Genomic DNA, 19,888 nt, shown 5'->3' with positions numbered 1-19,888 from the left:
GTTGAAACAGACTCAGTTTCTGTGTGCAAACAATGGGATGTCCAGCAATGGCAGGAGTCCACATCTCGTTCAAGGGCAGCAGAGAATGTATGCCAGTCATGTCACCTTGGCTTAGAGTAACCATAAGGACACCGAAGAATCAGGCTGTCATGACTAGGTAAGACATGAGTGCTGTAGTATTCAACCAGACTCCCCATGTTCAAAAACATGATGTCTGAATCCAGGTAAAACTTGCAATCCTGGCGTAAAACAAACAAACAAGCCACATGTATGTAATGATTGACAATCATTTTTCCAACTCAGTGTTTCAATAAAGCCCATAACATCCTCATCAGAACTAAGAAGTTCTTTCAAACAAGCTACTGCTTTGCAAACCAGTCACTTACACAAAGAAGTCCAAATTTAACTCAGGAATTTAATATTCTTTTAGGATTTGACTGGAGCTGAAATTCTGATGTGAAAACTGACAGCTGATTTGTCTTTTGCCTGATACAGCAACTAGAAAGCCCAGATCCAAGTCCTCAAACTCTCATCTTTGACCAAGTGCTTCTGAATCAGCTTATTTTTACTTTCGGGAATGGGAAAAAGTTTAGACTTTGTTAATTCTGATATATACCTATACACATGCAAACTTTATATGCACATATACATGGAATTCATACCTGTATACACATGTATTACACATGCCCACACAGTGCAGCTACTAACCTTTTCAAAGATTCTGTAGTTCCTCAATTTTTCTGCAGATTCATCCCACACAACCAATACCTTGAAGGAGAAAAAATACACCATATTCAGTCTGTGCTAATAAGCTCTTCTAAATCAATGTATTATTAAGGAATTAATTACAATCCAGATTAAAAGAATTAAAATCACTGATGTTATGATAGTGATTGTCTCAGATTTTCTTGCTTTAAGAAAAGAGCACAGCTGTATTTTTAAGTACTTTATCATATATAATATACAGTATCTATAAATCAAAAAGGGTTTTGAGGGATAGATTAAGCAATTGCAAGTTACCTTTCCAGACTTGGTAGATGAGTTCCTAATACAGTACAATCCATTCTGTGGTTGTCCCCGTGGGCTACTAGCTTTAAATGTCCTAAAACAGCAATTATATGTATTGGCATGTTCTGAATCAGACAGGTAAAATGCTTGCATTCTTAGAATTCTTATTAAATCTCTATTTCAGTTGCAATAATCCACAGTACATCATAGCTGGAAGAACTTCACTGTTCCAGAATCCAAACCAGCAATGCAGTACAGATCTGTCTTTCTGTCCCATCAAGCACCCTGGCAGAAGAACCTTCTCCAGATGGAGTAAAAATCACTTTGCAAGTTGTCAGTTGACACATGAGCACCAAGCTAACTCCCCTAAAGAGTGATTCCCACATTAAAGGAATTTTATGATTTTAAACACAAATTGTACCTATCAACATGCTCTTTGGACTACTGATCTGTACATTGTACGACTTCTAAGCAACTACTTTAAAGTCATATTTTACCTTTCAACTTCGAAGGATTCAGAGGTATTAAGAAATATTGAAGCAGGCAGCCCAACCTGTAAGAAATATGAAGAAAATCAGTCCCCATGTTAGTCAACGACAAGTCAAAATTCTAACATGTCATGCAAATAAGCTACAGCCATCACCATTTGAAATTATTAACAGTGATTTAATCTTTACTTTATACTTCTTCTTCCTCCTTTATATCCTATATTAAAATCAAGAATTTATCAAGGCATTCTTGAAAGCTCAACCTCCCCCCCAAGAAACCCCCCACAGCACTGTATTTTCAGAAAGTGGGGGTTCCTCCCCCCTGAAAATGCATTTAAAAGCTTCCCAAAAGTGCACATAAGCAAGAAAAAAAAAAAACAACTCTTTGAGAATGGATCATTTGCTTGCTCTTACTTTTTCATAGTCATCATCAGAATCATCATCAGGTTGCTTTGGCTTGGGGGACAGTGCTGGTTTTTCAGATGAGAAACTTCTAAAACTCTGTCCATCTGGTGGTGATCTCCTGGCAGAAAGAGAACAAAAACTGAAGGACATCTCCTCAGGAAAACAGAACAAATATACAAAAAAAAAAAAGAAACACCACCAAAGGGATAATAAAATTAGAACTGAAGAAAAAGTTTCAGTTTAGCCCCCAAATCACAGAATGGTTTGGGTTGGAAGGGACCTTAAAGCTCATCCATTTCCAACCCCCTGCCATGGGCCGGGACACCTTCCACTAGAGCAGGTTGCTGAGGGACCCATCCAGCCTGGACTTGAACACTGCCAGGGACAAAGCAGCCACAGCTTCTCTGGGCACCCTATGCCAGTGCCTCACCACCCTCACAGGGAATTTCTTCCTTATATGTAATCTCAATTTTCCCTCTGTCAGGTTAAAGCCATTCCCCCTTGTCCTGTCCCTACATACCCTTGTATAAAGTTCCTCTCCAGATTTCTTGCAGGACCCTTAAAGGTACTGGGAAGCTGCTCTAAGGTCTCCCCTGAGCCTTCTCTTCTCTAGGCTGAACAAGCACAGCTCTCTCAGCCTGTCTTCATAGGATAGGTGTGCCATCTCTGATCATCTTTATGACCTCCTCTGGACTTGCTCTAACAGGTCCACATCCTTATGTTTGGAGCCCCCGAGCTGGGCACAGTACTCACAGATTAATTTAGGCAATCACAGATTAATGTAAATTGTAAGGGACCTCTAGGGATCATTTAGTTCAAGCTCCTGCACAAAGCTGGTCCAACTAGATCAGGTAGCTCAGAAAGCTGTGTCCAGTCAAGTTCTGAATATCTCCAAGGATGGAAATGCCACAGCTTTCCCACCAGCAACCTGTTCTGGTGTTTCACGAGCCACATGGTGAAAACCTTTCCCTAACATCTAACTGTAATTTCTCAGGTTGTGACTTCTGCCTGTTGCCTCTTACCCTTATCACTTGCAGACCTCTGAGGTCTTACTCTGCCTTCTCCACACCCACCCATTAAGTAGTTCTAGACAGCAGTGATCTCCCACTAGCCTTCCTAAAGGTTGCATGAGTCCAATTCTCTCAGCCTCTTCTCATGAATCTTGTGCTATAGCCCAAACATCTGCCTGGCCTTCCACTGGACTCACTCCAGTGTATCAGTGTCTTCCCTGTACTGTCTTAGAGAACGTATTATTTGTTCTTCAGAGCTTCTAAATGATCCTGTGAACAAAAATATTTTTATCTGACTCACCACCATAACTAGTTACACCTCCCTGATCTTAATATGAAATGAAACATTTCCTGTCTCCACAGAAGCCTAAAATTGTTTTTGCAGTTCACTGAGGCTCTGACATAAAGAGCTGTGACCAAAGGCTATTAAATCTTTAAGACACACCTGAAAAGAAATGAACTACAAAATTTTGGTGTATTTTTTTAAGTTTGCTTTGTTTCCTATTTCTTTCTGAACTATTTCAGAAGCTCAGCCCAATGCAATAGGGGCAAAAAAGCATAACACTGAAGAAGAGAGGGATGGAGCAGGGGAGAGAAACAGATGTCAATGTGAACATGAGAAATCAGTCTGTCAGCTAGTTACCTAATGCACAATGGAAAAAATAGTGCATTGTGTTTTCATACTTACTGTAACTGGGGACATGAAAACTTCTCAGGTCTAGGCTTGACTGCAGGTGGCTGGTGGGTTGGTACAGGTGGCTTTGGGAGCACTGGTGGCACAAACAGTCCAGGTTTACTGTGTTCTCTTGGCACTCTGGGCTCTACTGGTTTTTCAGCAAGCTGTGACAGCTTGGGTTTATGGCTCGGTAGTGGAGGAGGAGTTCGTTGTGAAAGGTTTAAGGTTTTTAGCTTCTCACACCCTTCTGGAGTAGCAAGAACTTGACCTAAAGGCACAGGCTCTGGAGGCGATGAGCAAGGTTCTTTGATACCCAGAGTCTTTTTGAGTAGAGGCAGAGGAGGTACAGGGGGCAGCTGTTCACTGAGCCTTCGAGTCGAGGGTTGGATCTTTAGATTAGGTTCAGCTCGGCACTGAGATTCTCTCACGCTTAAGATATCCTCTAATTTGATATCAGGTAAGCTTCTTTTTGGAGGTGGTGGTGGGACTGGCACAGGAGATTTGCCAGGAAAGGAATTTGCCCTTGACTCTGAGTAGGGAGCTTTTCTGACATGAGGAACTGGTGGAGGTGGGTAGGCTGGGGGCAGGACCATATCTACAGAAAGAAAACATCCAAAATACATTACACACTGAGGGGAAATACAGTATGTCAAGAAATGAGACTTTTCAGATTCATTTTCTACGTGGTTTAAGATACTTCACTGGCATCTGGTCTGACAGTACCCAAATGTTGGACAAACATTTAACTTCCAGCACAATTCTGAACGTTTTATGTAGGAAACTCCTGCAATTTCTATTCAGGGATGGGTCACAATGACTTTGACCAGAGAGACCATATTAAAAGCACTACCCCTCCTCAAGACTGATGGCCAGACACAGGACCTTCCAGGGCAGAAGGCCTGCAAGAAAACATGCCCTAAGGCATGTAACACTCCCTGTAATTGTTTGTGCTGTTACTAGGAACTTTTGACCCTAAATACCTCTCAAGATTAGATACCTGTGCATTGCCTCTGTTATTTTACCACCTGCAGTGCTTTAGATATGACCAAGCCAATCTGGCATTCTACATGAATAGTGCCTTCACTGGGAGCCTTTTGTGAAGGGAATGAAAGGAATCACATACCATCTTTTACTATATCAGAAGTATCTGGCTGCAAGTAAGACTCATCCTCTTCCTCCTGGTCATAATCTGCAAATAAAAATCAGTGTATCAGACTAAGTACTCCTGGAACCATGAAAGAGTACTGAGTACTTTTTGCTTTTTCATAATCAAGTAATTTTCAGTTCTTTTTTTTTTTTTAAAGAGGTAAAAAAAAAAAAAGAATAATTTTGGTCCATCTCTTTGCTACTTAGAAAAGATGTTTCCTTAATTTTTCTTGTTAGTTCAAAAAAGCCATCACTTACAACAGTGGGAGATGAGCTAGACTTCATTTTACATTTTCCTCATCTATCAGCTTAAAATTTACTTTCTGGTGACACCTTCTACTGTTAATAGCCCTCCTGAGAACAATTCTACTTAGTTGCAGAGATACAACTAGATGGATGCACTGGCAAATCCAGTTGAAAAAAAAGTAATCCCCAAAACCTAACCCTAAACCAAAAACTTTTTAGATTTTGCAATACAGGAGCCTAACTCAACACCCTATTGCACTGCACATAACCTTTCCCTCCCAGAAACACCAAAGTACTAAATCACAGTCCTACATGAAATGCTGCCGAGTCTGTTCTCCTCAGCTTTGCAGCAACTGAACCGGATTTCATGAAAAGATTCACTCCTGCCTTTATGTCCTAGTCAGGAAGAACAGTCAGGAATGTCCTGTCAGGAAATGAGAGTACTTGCTCCAGTTGACCCTGCGCTTAGAAATCTGAAGGGGCAGGTGGGATATGGCCTAGTAAAGGAACTACGTTGAACCTGGCGGCGAGGCTTCTCATGCTGATTTGTAGTAGCACTTTTCTTGACTAGGAAGTCAGTAGCTGCAATATGTTGTGAACATTTATCTGACAGGCTTGCTGTAATGTCCTCACTTGTGATGAAAAAATAAACACACCCAGCCCAAACTGCTTACTATGAAACAACTACAGCAATGAACAAGTAACAAACTTTGATTAAAAACAGGCTATGCTAAGAATCAGACATTCAGAGCCCTACTTTGAAAAGTTACTCAGTTTAAAAGTCACCAAAGAACATTTCCCTGTGCATTTCACAGAAGCACATCCCGTGCCTAATGCAAGATCTTTGTAAACCGCAGGGATGAATTCTGTTTCATATTAAACAGGCAACAACATCATCCCAATAAAGAATCATAGACTCACAGAATGGTTTGGGTTGGAAAGGACTTTAAGGTCATCCAGTTCCAACTCCCCTGCCATGGGCAGGGATGCCTCACACTAGACCATACTGCCAAAGGCTGTCAGACACCTCCTTGAAAGATCTGAATTTCTTTAGTTACCATTTATTTTTACTAATTTTATGGCACAGAACAACTGATTCTGATTTAAAATTACAACAACTAGATACTTTGCAAAAACAAAAATTTATAGTTGCAAATTAGTTCAGTTTGCTCAAGCTATGGGAATAATTCCTGCAGAATCCAGAAGAAATAAGCAAGCAAGTAAATCTTATTTATTGTGTCTTAATTTATCACCTTCATTATCTGCTGAATGATGAGAATACTTGATATCAATGGGACGTTCTACTGAGCCATAGAAACTGTCTGCATCGGAACCAGAGTCACTGCAAAAGAAAAAACAGAGTACCTTCTGCATCACTGTGCTATGGGTACTGGGACAGTAAACAGGCATGTTAGGAGGACAGCAGCACTGCAAAGGAATGCTGGAAAAGCAGAAGCGACCTATTCCTCATTCCCAATTAACAGCCAGATATGTTGCTACTGTCTTTTTAAAGTTTTTATGTGTTTTACACAAAACTGACATTTAAAGTTCTCTTAGTAAAAAGATCTGGTTTTGTCTTAGTACTACTTAAACTACGTATTAGGAAGGCCTTTCATTCTTGGGCCTTACTGCACTTGTTTTGGTTTAACAGTAAATTGCTTGTAGGTGCAAAAAGCCTAAAGCACCACTGTCAAGAACTAGAGCAAAAGGGATAAAAAGCAAATAGAGATTACGGATTTATACCTGAATTCTGTTATTGTTTCTTTCTTCTCATGGTAGTGATCAATTTCCCTCCTCAAGGATAGCATCCAATTCTAAATAAGAAAAAAAACAACCAAACAACATTCAACACAAGCATCTTTAAATTGTTAAACAAAGATTTATAGTATCCATCCTCTGTAAGAACTGAGTAACTCTGTAAAGAACCTATCCTGAAATAGGATACATCCATGAATCCTTTACATTGAGAGGACTTACCAGTCAAATGTTCTAAAGTGCTATAAGAACGTATATTAAACATATTAAATATATTAAACTTTTAGTCTGCAAATTTCAAGCTGTTCTTTCTAAAGCCAGGTGCTTGTTCATTGTATGTCTATGGGTGAGAGATCTCACTGAAAAGGTTTCATACTTTATCAAATGTTTAACATACAAAAATTTGTTCCTTGGCTAAAAATAAAACAAAGAATAAGGAGAAAACCATGTCATCTATATGTCACTTACAACCAGTCCCTAAATTACAACCTGAACTAACACTAAACTTCATAGTTAAAACTTCAGAAATTATTTTCAGAGGAGACAAAAGAACCAGCTATACAGCTATACAGCTGAGTATCCAGTTCATTTAGATTTTATAGAAGTCCAGGATTCACTTTCTGCTTCAAGGAAAATTGAAGAAGAAGTTACCTTTCTTTCATCTTCAGAAGAAGCTGAAAAAACCCATGTCCTGTGCTTCTTGCTAATGTGTACTAACTTGAAAGGAAACACATTGCTTGATGTCGTCTCCTCAACTGCCCGCATAACCCTGAGAAACAGAACCACCAATACATGAAACCCTTCATCTATATTTCTGCCATGCAAGTCATAAGGCTTTGACAGAAAGCAGTTCTACAGGCCAGTTCTGCCTTAGGAAAAATAATCCCCAAGCCCAGAAGAAAGACTTAAAACTCCCCGTAGGTGCATCTGTAGCACTGATGCACTGAAGTGGGTAGAAAGAACAACGCAAGAACGGCGATAGGACAAAGCACAGATGTTTCAACCTGTTCAATAGTTTTAATGAACTGCATTAATTCACAAGCTTCACACCACAATAAGAAGTATATAAGGTGCCTGTGATCTGCATTTCAGAAAGGCAGAGATGAAAAAACCAAAATATGCCTTTTCCATGAAAATAAAGGAGAACTAATATCAAAAGTTAATTTTTCCACTTTTCCCTTACACTTTCTTGACCTTTTTTATTATTTTAAACCAAGCACAACTCAACCTCTTTCACAAACTGCACTAGATATGTTTGTTTCTCATTATTTTTCCCCCAGAGGGGTCTCAAATGAGGAAATTCCTTACATATGCATGAATTTGGTTGTAGATGCTCTCTGTAACGCTTTGGAACAAATAAAGGAGACTAAAATCCAAAGACTGTGGGTAGCCTAAAAGTAACAATTCTAAGATTTGTTGCACATAAACCAAAGAGAAACCCGATTAAAGCTTTTACAAATCATTACTGGGTCTTCCTTTCTTGTTCCTAAACTTTTCTAACTTACCAACTTCCTCATGCAATATAGGATTTCCGTAAATCCTTAATACTGGGAAACATGGTTTGTGAACATAGAAAAGAAGATTCTCAGAGATATTTGACATTTGGTTAGGGACTTACTCAAGATGATGTTTTTGGGGAAAAAAAGAATAAATCTAATTAACATCCTGAAGCTGCAAAATTAGAAATTACCTCTTTTTTAGAACCCCAATCCTCCTTTTAAACTGGAGGATGTACTTTTCTGCATCTGCCCAGTCCAAAACAAAGGCACAAAAGGAACTCTTTAAGCTTTTCGACTAGTGTAAGGCTCATAAGGATGTTAATGTGGGAAATACCCCTGGTACAGCTGAGAGGGATACTAGCAATGGGCATCACTATACATTTTGAGTCATTAGTGCACTCAGCATATTCTCATCTCATGTCTACTCTTCACACATAACATCTATTAAATGAAAACTGCAAAATAAAAGTCCAGGGAAGCCTTAGAGCGACTTGTTTTCACACAGCCTTATGCAACTACCCAGTCTAACAAATTCTTTCACTTCAAATGATTTCTCAATAATGCTTATGACTGTGCATAATACTAACCAAGATCTGGTCCTGATTACAGTCAAAGTCTCTACAAGACTGCTAGAATGCATATATATATAAGCAGCGACAGTCCCTCGCATCTACAGATTCCATGGTATTTTTCATGTCAACGTGATTACAGAAGCTAGAGTCATGGCCAAGTTACATTACAAGTTTCTTATACAAATTAATATTGAATTTTTAATTAGTTACAATGTTTACAACTGTATTCCCATAAAATGTGTCATTGTTGCAGCCACTTAGAAGGCTAATAAAGATACTTCCTTATTGCAAAAGTCTGAGAACATTATACAGTTAAAGGATCACTTACATGTTTAAAAATACCGAAAAAAAATTGCTGTTAGGACGAATAATGTGATAATTCTTTATATACTCTCAGTAGTCTTTTCTGAGCATCAGCTACAACAGCAATTTCCTAAAGTTAAGTTAGGCTTCTAATAGTAGGCCTTGTACCTATGCTGCACTCAGTCAGATTCTGGTACTCCTAATAACATGAAAGCCATGTATTTTTGTCTTCAACTTAAAAAGCAAATATTAAGATTTATAACATGTAACAAACGAGTCAGACATTTTGCACATGCATTCTCTCATTTATCACTACTGTAGTTGAAATCAGTTTTGACAACATGTTACTGAACCAGTAACTCCATAAATATTCTTTTCCAATTCATTTCTATTTTTGGACAATCACTGAATTCACTAGAGAGCAAAGGTAATTTATCCAAAAGAATCCACATCTACCTGCATGTGCAAAGTCTGCACAAAGTCAGTAACAAGAGTAAGCCTATTGCAATTTTAACAGCCTTACTGGTTAGATTACAAAAGATGAAGGCTATATAGTTGCAAAGCACAGGACATATCATATGTACAGTTTGAAAGGAATACAACTCTTGGAGGCTGAGATCAGAGCGTAACCTAAACAACACCTGTAGTTCTGTTTAACTTCATTGGAAATGAAAACCATAGTCCCCACTGTGTTAAGCAGAGGAGCTTGGGCGTTAGATAAGTTCTTTGGCACTCACCTGTTGTAACCATTCAAAGAAAATGCACCCTGTGGAGATGCAGATGTGCTGCTCTTAAAATAGTAAATACATCCCTCGTGGACAATCACAAATCTCAATGGCCCTGAAAAGATAAAGAAAGAAAGTGAGCAAAATATAAATCCAAAGGCAGTAGATTAACTAGAACCTCTTAACTTAGGCAGAACTATTGTTTCAGGTTTTAGTCATCTTATTAATCATAAGCCAACACAAACTAGTTAAGTGACAGCTGGTTGACCATCAGCTGCATGGTAAAGCTGTCTGCTCACAGTGTTTCAGGACTAAAAGGAGCATCTGCTTCCCTCATTGCAGAGGCAGTTGATCTGATAACTTCAAAAGAAGCCTAAGAGACTGCAGGTCTGACCTCCAGTTGCGCTCCTTTACTAGACAAATAAGCTAATGCAACAATGCAAACTAAAACAAAATGGAAGGAAGGAGGTAGCCACAGGGTACAAATACATATTTATGAACATCCCGAACTCATGATGGTATCTCCCTGAAGATTTATTTTCCCTTTTTTTAAAGGGTTAACACTCCTCTCCTTTATCAAAGGCAGTAATCTTTGTCCTTCACTATAAAAGTATAAACAGAGATAGCAAATGAACAGCATATAAATAAACAAACTCATAATCTTAAGTTTTCTCCATGTAAATAGATTCTGATTCCAGAAGCAATTACTGTTTCTAAGCACAACCTAATGTTGGCAGTGAGAAAATTTCTATTTCACAACAGCAGTAGGAGATGGGGATATTTTTCCAATACAGAATAACCAACTGGAAAAAAAGCTGAGTACTAATTTCTTTTAGAAAAGAATATTTGCAATTGATACATACCCCAGGAATGTGTTTGTGTCTTTAAAACCTTACTTGGGAAGGACTTGAAAAAAGATTCAACCAAGTAAACCAACCACAACATTTATCATCTAAGACTTACAGTTCCAAAACAATTAAAGGAAATTCTTTCAATATGGGTCTTTCATTTATATATTCCAGTAAAACTGTAATCCAGTATAGGTGAAGTGGAAGATCACCTTCATTAAATAGTCTGTTAACATGAAATGTGCTAAAGGCCCCGAAGGGAAGCATTTAAAACATTTAGTTTAGTCAACTTACACTTCAAGATCTGCAGCTGGGTGCCTCCTTTTTTATGAAGATACCCTGATTTGGTCACTCCTCCAGGCATTGTCAAAAGGTTTTGTGCTCCAATTGCCTTCATTGGGACTGGCCAGACCTGCTCCTGGGAGGCCATCGTTCTGCAATTTAGAATAATTAAAACCAGTTTAAACTTAGATTTTACTTCAAGAAATGAGTACTGGGAAACAAAGCTTGTTTCCTTAAACAAGTTTTCCAAACAACTAACATGGTTCAGCAGTCAAGTATGTAGCACAGACGGGTGCTCAGAGATTCCAGGAAGTTTGTAATGTGTAAAAAACCATGGTGCAGAAAGTCCCGATTTATTTTTATACAGCTCTCAAAAGTGATTGGCAGTTGTTGAAACAATGCAGGAGTGCTTGGTAAATGTTACTTAAGTATTTATGTTTTAAAATGCTCCAGATAACACCGTGAGACTTAATCAGGCAAGTAACTAGCAAGAAAATCAGTTTATTCTCCAAAGTTCTATGCCACATGTGTATGAAATATAATATTCTATATAATTAGGGGAATCAATAGTCATATTTTTGTAACTGCAGTAACCAACAGTACTTACTGCTTATATACACGTTTTATACCAAATGAAAGCACTAGCATATTGTCTAATATTGGATGTCATGTGTGACAGCATCCTGTGCAAATGAATTTCATCTCACATTGCTGCAGGCTTCTATTTAATTTATACATTAATTAATAATTCAAAAAAAAATTGTTTCTTAAGTAGCAGTTTTTTCCTGGCTGATACATCACTATGAGCCCTTTCTTTTTTCAACCAGTAACAGAACTAGGCTAAAAATCCTACTGTGTAATACAGAAAAGAAATAATGTTTGAACTGAAGGGGAAGTTTGCCCTAAACATAAAAGGGTCATTATCCTCACATGTAGGGTTAGAGACCTTTGCTGTCAAGAGGCAAATTAATGAAGTTCCAGTTAATTAGTTTCTGATAAAGGAATGATGGTTTAGCACTGGAGAGCTTTTAGTGGAGGACTGAAGTCTAATGGATCTTGTTTGCTTTTCCTTTCCCCCAAAGGGACAGTACTGGAAGTTAATAATGTAGCTCAGTACAGGAATCCAAGAGCCCGCAGTACAACACACTTACCTGAGCACTACTCTCTCCAGCATAAGATGGCAACTTGAAGTACCCATACTGAAAAGAATAAGCAAGGGATGCAGTTTTGTTGAGGGATTAAATTCAATAGCAGAGTATGTATCCATTGTACATGTGTTAGGAAAAACAGAAATGCAATTCAATTGATCTTTCAGTGGATCAGATCAGGATGTTGACCTAATGGCTTGCCCTTTGCTCATGACGCATGAGCGGGGAGGGGTGGAAATTACCTAGCAATTAAGTTAAACTCAATTAAATTCTCTGGGCAGCCTAGAAAACCTAATGACAAAAATTAGGCTTTAGTCCCCAGTGTTATAAAACAAGCACAAGGAGAGAAGATCAGATCCAAGGCCCTAGAAACGTTCTCACAGGAGACACTGCAAGGCACCATGGTTTCTCAATTTTCCTCCAGGACTCTCCTGCTCACAAAAAGCTAAGTTACTTTTGTTTGTATCAGCAACATCCTTCCTTCTGCTGTTTCCTCCCTGTTCTTATTATATGATAGGGATCTTTCCAAGCTGATCTGTTCCTTCCTCTTTCTCCTTCACAATGAAATATCTAGCAACAGCACTGTGTTAAAAGGTCCAAGAAGGGGCTACACACAGATATTTAAAGCTTTTAAGAATTAAAAAAAAGTAACAAAAGTTAATACACCCCCAATTTCTTCATATCATTTCCCCACATCTTGCAGAAAAATCCAAGTTTGTGAAATGGTGAATATTAACCAGCTGGCTGCTGACACCAAACCCCATTACAGTACCGCTAAGAGTCACTTCCTTGAAATGAGGAATGCAAAGGGAAGTCCTGGGCTCATTTTCTTCTTTTAAGAACAGGCTTAGCAACACTGAAACATTAGGAATTAATTTATGATTAAGTTATTTCAGTTTGTTTCTAGTTACATTCAGAAAAAAGATTAAGTAAAAATGGAACCTTTTTATTCAGACAAACAGACTCTGATGTCAGTTTTCTTAAACTAACTTTAACATTAGTCTCAACGCTATCCAACAGTTTCAAGTTCATCATGGGTCTTCAAATCCTTTGTGTGTTTACTACAAAGAACAAGAAGGAACTCAAGCACCTAGCCGTTGGTGTTCCATACTTAGGTTGAATACAAACCAGCAGAGGCAGAGTTAAATGTCTCAGTGAGGTTATCCAAAACAAGCAGTAAGCTGAGATTTCAGAGAGGCCAATGACAAACACTGGGGACAAGGGTATCCCACCCTAGGTAAATACATAGAACAGAAATATCTGACTAGGTCATGTTGGCCTTCTGTACAGGGATAGACTAGTTAGGCTACTCACTAAAGCATGCCTGGATGGGGCATTTTCTCCTCCTCCTGAAAAAACAGAATATCAGGCAGACATATAAAAACCCTCAAATCATGGAAGCAGAGGAGTAGTGGGGAATAAATCCAGTTCTACAGTGTGATGACTACCGAGGGGAAATGACAGCAGAGTATGAGGTTCTGATTCCTCTATTCATAATCATTTCTTATTTTTGACTACTCACTATAAAACAGTCCTGAAAATAGAGACCAACGGAGAACTTCCCCATCCCCACTAAGTGAATAGAAGGAGACGTGGCTGAACTCCACGCAACCAAATACACATTATATGAGCTAAAAAGCCCACCTAATACATGAGGCTTTTCAATAGATCAACAGCCTCTTATGCCTATTTTCTGGAACTCATTGTGGCTTATGGCATTCCCCATCACATCTGTAAGCTCCTGAAGCACTTTCATTTGCAGACACACTGCAGACAGATAGGGAGGACTTTAGTATTTTGAACTGAAATGTTTGAGGTAGGCTTCTAAAATCCATTTAAGTACTACTTTGAATCTAGTCCTAAGCAGATTTTTGTTCTTTTCTTGACACTACAACTCCAGAAGGACACTACTTTGCATCAAGCCGCTGGGAGAAAGCTGTCAAAACAGTGTAATCCCCAAATCTTTATAGTAGGAGTGGGAGGAATGAAAATGGATGCTTTTAAAGATTTTTCTGGTCTTAGCGCCTATAATGTGTTGCCTTCAGCTTGCTGAAATTCTTCCCTTCACTCTTGATATTCCTTTTATATTTTTTTTTAATGCATTACATGAAGAGCAGATCAATGTTGCATTACCAGGTATATACAACAGCAAGCACTGAAGTCATTGTAGAGACTGTTGGTTCTGTGATCATTAAGAACAGAAAGCTATTTCCAAGTTGTTTCTAATGCAGTTACATTTTTGCACCACAAGCCAAAGACCTCACTACTCGTTTTCACCCCAGGTGCATAAGCAGAGCCTCTTCCATGGAGCTAACAATGAGGTTAACAGAAAGGACCCATTAAGTGCAGTCAGAGCCAAGCCATGCTCTTTCTGACACTGGTCCTCTGTTACAAACAGAAAGTGGTATTACCCATGCATTATTTTGGGCAAGCTTCTAGTAGTAGCTACACACTTTATTCTTCTTTCCACTCACCAAGGGACTAGATGTGTATTTGTAAAGTACGTTTTCCATCAAGCCCCAAAACCCATTATAAATGGCTCTTGAATCAACTTTCTCCCCCACTGAAACAGCATTGGACAGAACCATCTGAACCAGAAAAGGTGGCAGCAGACAGCAAAAGGCCTTACATCACTGTTTCTCAGATGATCCCCATGACAATTCTATGCCTGTGAGGGAGAAGATAGGCCTTAGAGTGTAGTAGGAGAAATGGTGGAACAGCAGTTCGTAGGATTTGCTTCATCTTCCAACAGTGCTTTTGGAAAGGCAGAAGAGTGCAGTTAGCACTCTTGAGTGTGATACAGAGCTTATACAATTACCATTGGAATTACTTCATATACATAAACTGGTCTGCCAGACTAAAAACCAAACCCATTTGCAGTGTAGGTATCAAGAAAGTCAGTCCAAGTATATCACGAGTATACTTTTCTCAAACACTATCACAATGAGCTGGTTTTCATATGGAGTACCATAAAAGTCACAACAGCATGAAAAAATGAAAAAGTACACCCTTTGTGCAACCTCGATAATGCCAGTCAGACACAGAAGTTTCTTCTGCATCATAAAACCCTTACCAAGCTGAAACTTTAAATGGAGAGTAGACTTCTGTTACTGTGTAGTACACAAGTGTGAAGTAATTTTAACCTATCCCCTCAGTCAGCACATACAGAATAGCTGTATTGGAGGCTAGAGCATAACTTTACAGGCTAAATGTCCCTCTGCAGGTAAAAATAATACTCTGCCACATTAGAAATCTGGATTACATTATAGAAGAGCACTTACTGCTTTTGGCCTTAAGAGCTATTGGCGTTCAGCCCAATTAAACCAAGTACAAGCTGATTCAACCTCAGATTTCATGCGGGAAGAGCCACGAGTCCTCAGTTCTTGCTTAACTTCAGCAGAGCATATGGCAGATGTGATCATCTCCACATCTTGCAGTATACAGGCGTAAAAATATATTAACCTCATCTCTGAAACTACAGCTGCCAAAAGTTGTATTAGAAGTTCTCACTTGCTATAACAGTATTTATAGTCTGTCTTGGAGCCCAGTTTGGTCATGCTAGATATAAAAATTAAAAAAGAGACTCCAATGCTGCAGTACAAAAATCAGACCTGATCTGAATTTGTAACAAGTATCTCTATGACACTTAGGTCTGAGAACTTTTTAAACTCCATGTATCTCATAGCCTCTAGTCTTTAGATTCTATTTTAAAGTCAAACATAAATCAAGATCCTAGTTTCCTTCTGAGTACATATATGTAATGTTATAAGTAAGTTGTAACATAGGAAATGAATGTATTCCTTGTATAATGCAGACTTAAGTTTCAGTCTCCACAGAAGGTTGAAATCTGAAATCTGCCAAAATGAGGCAGATTACATGCAGCAAAATTGTAAAATAAAAGCTTCCCCGATGTGCTCTCAGCAATTCTGAACAAAAAGTAGCAGTCTGATTCAACTATCTAGATATTTACCATCTGTTCTTAAAACTGCTTTCTGCTAAATGTTCAGGTCTCTCTTCCATTTATTAACCATTCTCTAGTATTTCTGAAATGCTCTTTCACGTCTCCTACTTTTGTGGTTAAACATTCTATTTCTTAATGCCTCTAACATCCCCTTTCACAACAGTTTCTCAGAAGGATCAATCACACAGTACAAACACTGTAAAGCCAAATAAATCTTACAGAACAAAGGGAACAGAGACCTAAGCCTGACTGATACACACTGTTATAAGTTCACTCAGTCTAACTTGCACCAACTTGCTTTTCTTTCCTGGCAATAATTTTCAACCAACATTCGCTTCATCTCTTCCCCCTTCAATTCTTTACCCCTGAATTTTCTGCAGGAGTTAAAAGTATTTTTCCCCAGATACCATATTCTACTCCTAGTTTTAGTCTGCTCTTTACCTTAAAGAGAAATGATGACAGAAACACAAGCCACAAACATGCACTAACCTGGTGACCATGCCTGACCGACACATACTTTTTCTGCTGACAGTTTCACCGAACAATTGTTTCCTTTGTGATGACAAAGCCATTAACGACTTCTGACCCCTCTCAGGCATGACAGAAACATCTCTGCGCTTCTCCCCTTTCCATGTACTGTAAGGCTGAAAGTGACGGTGGTAGCTGCTGTACACTCAACACACAAAAGAAACCCTGCCCCAACTGCTTGTGCATCTGCACCGCACCGTGGCCAAAAGTGACGCCTAGGCAATGACTTGTTTCCTTTGTAACTTCCTGTTTCCCCTAATGTTAGTGGGCAGCACTATCTTTGTCAGATTTCCGAGCTTCCCAGAGAGGTTGTAAATCAAACCCTGCATACCTCAACCTCTGTCAGTCATGGAGCCAGAAAGCAGAGGGGATTTTCCAGTGCTCGCTTGCTTCCTACTCACCTTTCAATCAACTACTTTCCCACGGGAGAAAAAGAAAGTCCTTTTGCTTACAGGGTGCTCAGCTCCCTCACACTGCCAGAGGCACAGCTCAGAAATGCTGCCTGTGCTTCAGGTACTTGCACTGCACCGCAGAACTATGACAAGTATTTCACCTCTGTTTTCAGCCCCCATAGCTAGAGCTTGTTCTTTCCTCTTCAACCCAAGAAGTTAAAAATAAGCATTTGGAAAGCATGTATGTGCTTTAGAGCAAGTTTTGCCTGTACATTTGACGCTACACAAACCAGAAATGACAGTAAAATCTGAACCTAAGTGGCTCACACTGTAACAATTCTACAGGACCAACTGATAGTGAATAAATGCCACGGTTTTACACTTCATCTGGAGCCCTTAAAAGGATTCAAGTGTTTTCACTGACTGGAATTAAACAGCACCCCAGGCTAGAAAGTTCAAATAAGACAAAACCAATTAGCAAGTTTTAGTATGATGGCCAAAACCTACATACATAATTACATCAAGTAAAGCTTCCTTCACATATTTTTTCAGGATACAGACACTAATCTGTACTCCAAGACAGAAGGAAGACGTTTCTGTAAAACATCTTTTTTTTTTTTGTAAACTACCCAACAGTCAAAGCACAAGAGAAAATAATATTTCAGATACCAGCCATGGCTGCATCAGCTAGAAAAGCAAATCTCAGTCCTCACCACAGGTCACCTGTTTGCACTCCTTCCACAGCCAGGCTATATAGGAAGAAGCAGCAAACTAAGTATCACACACCTGTTGTTAGCTAAAAGGATCATCATATCCACACAAAATCCCAACGCTCTTTACTAAGAATCAATGCCCAGTTGTCTCAGTGTCTTAATTCACAGATTTTTCACATAGAAAAGATGTAAAGAGGACTACACCTCAGCAGTCTGTGAATTAAATTCACTTGCTTTATCTGCTACAAAATCAGGTACCAATTTAAGCATAAGCCTTTAAGCATTAGCCCACAATGATTTAAAGCAATCCTTCCCTCTCACAGCTCTGCTATCTCAGCATACTCTAAACTTGCATCACCATCTGTACCTCAGGAAAAAAGCTATGGTCAAAGTGACAGCATCTGAGTCTATGTAACATTGGGAAAAAGACCTTTTCTGGTCTGACACACCTCTTGGTTTTCCCCTCCAAGCTCCACAGTTTTAAAGTACTATGCTATTTGGCCTCAATAGTCTGATTTTTGCCTCATTTATCCAACACATATTTCTGAAGTACTTCTTTTCTGCTCTAACCTTCCTGATGCTGTCCTCTCCCTTTCTTCAGTTAAGCATTCAGAAAACCAGGATTTTTCATTTCAAGTTCCAGGATCCCCTTTTGGCTTTTCAGGTGATTTCCAACATTACTAAGATAAGTCACAGAGCTAAAGCAGCAGCCATTTCATACATACACACACACACACACACAAGGTGGTGTTTCAGTAAGGAATTTAAAAAAAAAAAAAAAGACAATTTTTTAGATGCTTTCCAGATTTGGAAGAATGAAAATTCACCTTAACTTCCTACAGCAAACATTCACCAGAAGGGTTGTGTGTCAAAATTGCAAATGAATAGACTGAAGTGAGATGAAATCTTCATGGATATGCCTGTCACAGAAGTGGAAGAGTATTAAATATATCCATCTTCACAATGCAGAATTCTGTCATGCAAGGAACTCTGGTGTATGGCTTTCAGACCACTAACCTTCACTTGTCCCCATAGAATCAGTGAGGAGAAGCAGCTTTGCACCACACTAGCCGTGGGAGAATTTCACTCAAAAGGAGTTACTTCATTTCTTTAACATTATGAGGTTTCACGCAGCCTTAAAAGGAAGAACCAAAGCATCAGCAACCACCATTTGGATTTCATTCCAGTAGGGCCACTGTCCGAGGAAGTCAGCCAACCATCTCTACCACTGTTAGGAACAGCTCTTGCTCCCAGTCCAAAGCAATCCTACTTATCCTTAATTAAAGGAAAGCAAGAGCAATAAAATATACCTCTAGCACTATGTTGTCCTTGCCAATATAAATTCACTAGCCTAGCTGAACATTGAGCTGTCCCTGCAGCAAGAGAGCTTCTTTTTGCAGACCAATTTACAGGAAACTGCAAGAATGAACTGTAAATAAAAGCAGCACAAAACAATCGTGGCAACAGGCGAGGCAGAAAGACTAACAGAGCAATAAAAAAAAATGAAGTAGCATGAAAACCACTTCAGCTGCAAGTAGTCAGCTCGGTAGTCAAGTTCTGCTCAGAATAACCTAACAGTTCATACATTATATACTTCTATAAAAGCCTACAGTATAGCAAAGCATTAAAGGCCACATTCTGTTCAAGTTTTACTGACTTTAATAAGCTTGAATCAGGAGCAGCTTATGATGAGTTTTATTCCTTCATTAACTCTACCAAACTAGCTTAGTCCTAAGTTGCTAGATCACAGTGGAAAGAAATCCACTATATTGAGACATGATGTATTTGTTAAGTGTATACTCCACGACTGCCAATTGCAAGAGCAAGCGTACATTACTTGCCTGGATTCTCCCTCTGCTAGGTAAGGCAGGCCCAGGAAAACATCAATAAGCACACATCGGAATTACTTCTGCTGGGTGACCTGCAGAATTACAATTAAAATAGAAAACAAAAATAAAATCAGCAACAAAGGGGAGAAATTAGGCCAGAAGTTCTGCAAATCTCTTTCTAAATGCCAAAAGAATTCCTGTTCTTTAAACTTCAACTACCATGGCTGTATTCAGCTTGCTTAGGAAGAGCTGATTATGACTTAATATTTTTACTTATTTACTAATATGTATTTAAAAAGGTAGCTGAAGCTTTGATAATACGTATTCAATCTAAAACTGAGAGATACTTCAGGT

General features: G+C 38.9%; 1 protein-coding gene and 1 long non-coding RNA gene across 6 annotated transcripts in view; both read right to left on the bottom strand.

The window, feature by feature from the left end:
• The window catches only part of LOC133276736 (uncharacterized), a 238,759-nt gene that overhangs the window by 1,975 nt on the left and 216,896 nt on the right, over positions 1–19,888 (bottom strand). The window lies entirely within an intron of this gene.
• SH3BP2 (SH3 domain binding protein 2) lies at positions 95–17,112 on the bottom strand. 5 transcript variants are annotated; one of them, XM_061467864.1, is made up of 14 exons: positions 16,562–16,700; positions 14,586–14,779; positions 10,976–11,115; positions 9,846–9,948; positions 7,386–7,503; positions 6,723–6,793; positions 6,233–6,321; positions 4,711–4,776; positions 3,600–4,182; positions 1,911–2,019; positions 1,506–1,561; positions 1,021–1,102; positions 709–768; positions 95–239 (listed from the first exon to the last, which is right to left on the bottom strand). In XM_061467864.1, exons 3-14 carry the CDS (start codon positions 11,109–11,111, stop codon positions 102–104), a joined length of 1,611 nt encoding a protein of 536 aa, XP_061323848.1. In that variant the 5' UTR covers positions 11,112–11,115; positions 14,586–14,779; positions 16,562–16,700; the 3' UTR covers positions 95–101. The 5 variants fall into 5 exon arrangements, with proteins under 5 accessions (XP_061323848.1, XP_061323840.1, XP_061323832.1 ...); XM_061467856.1 differs by lacking the exons at positions 14,586–14,779; positions 16,562–16,700 and adding an exon at positions 17,002–17,112; XM_061467848.1 differs by lacking the exon at positions 14,586–14,779 and having other exon boundaries at positions 1,911–2,016; positions 16,562–16,829.

Source organism: Pezoporus flaviventris, unplaced genomic scaffold, assembly GCF_033815535.1.
Source record: "Pezoporus flaviventris isolate CSIRO_AGI_PZ_B2104156 unplaced genomic scaffold, CSIRO_AGI_Pfla_v1 ptg000002l, whole genome shotgun sequence".
Classification (NCBI taxonomy): Eukaryota; Metazoa; Chordata; class Aves; order Psittaciformes; family Psittacidae; genus Pezoporus; species Pezoporus flaviventris.
Note: the sequence above shows the minus strand (reverse complement) of the source record. Positions and strands in the feature narration are given on the sequence as shown.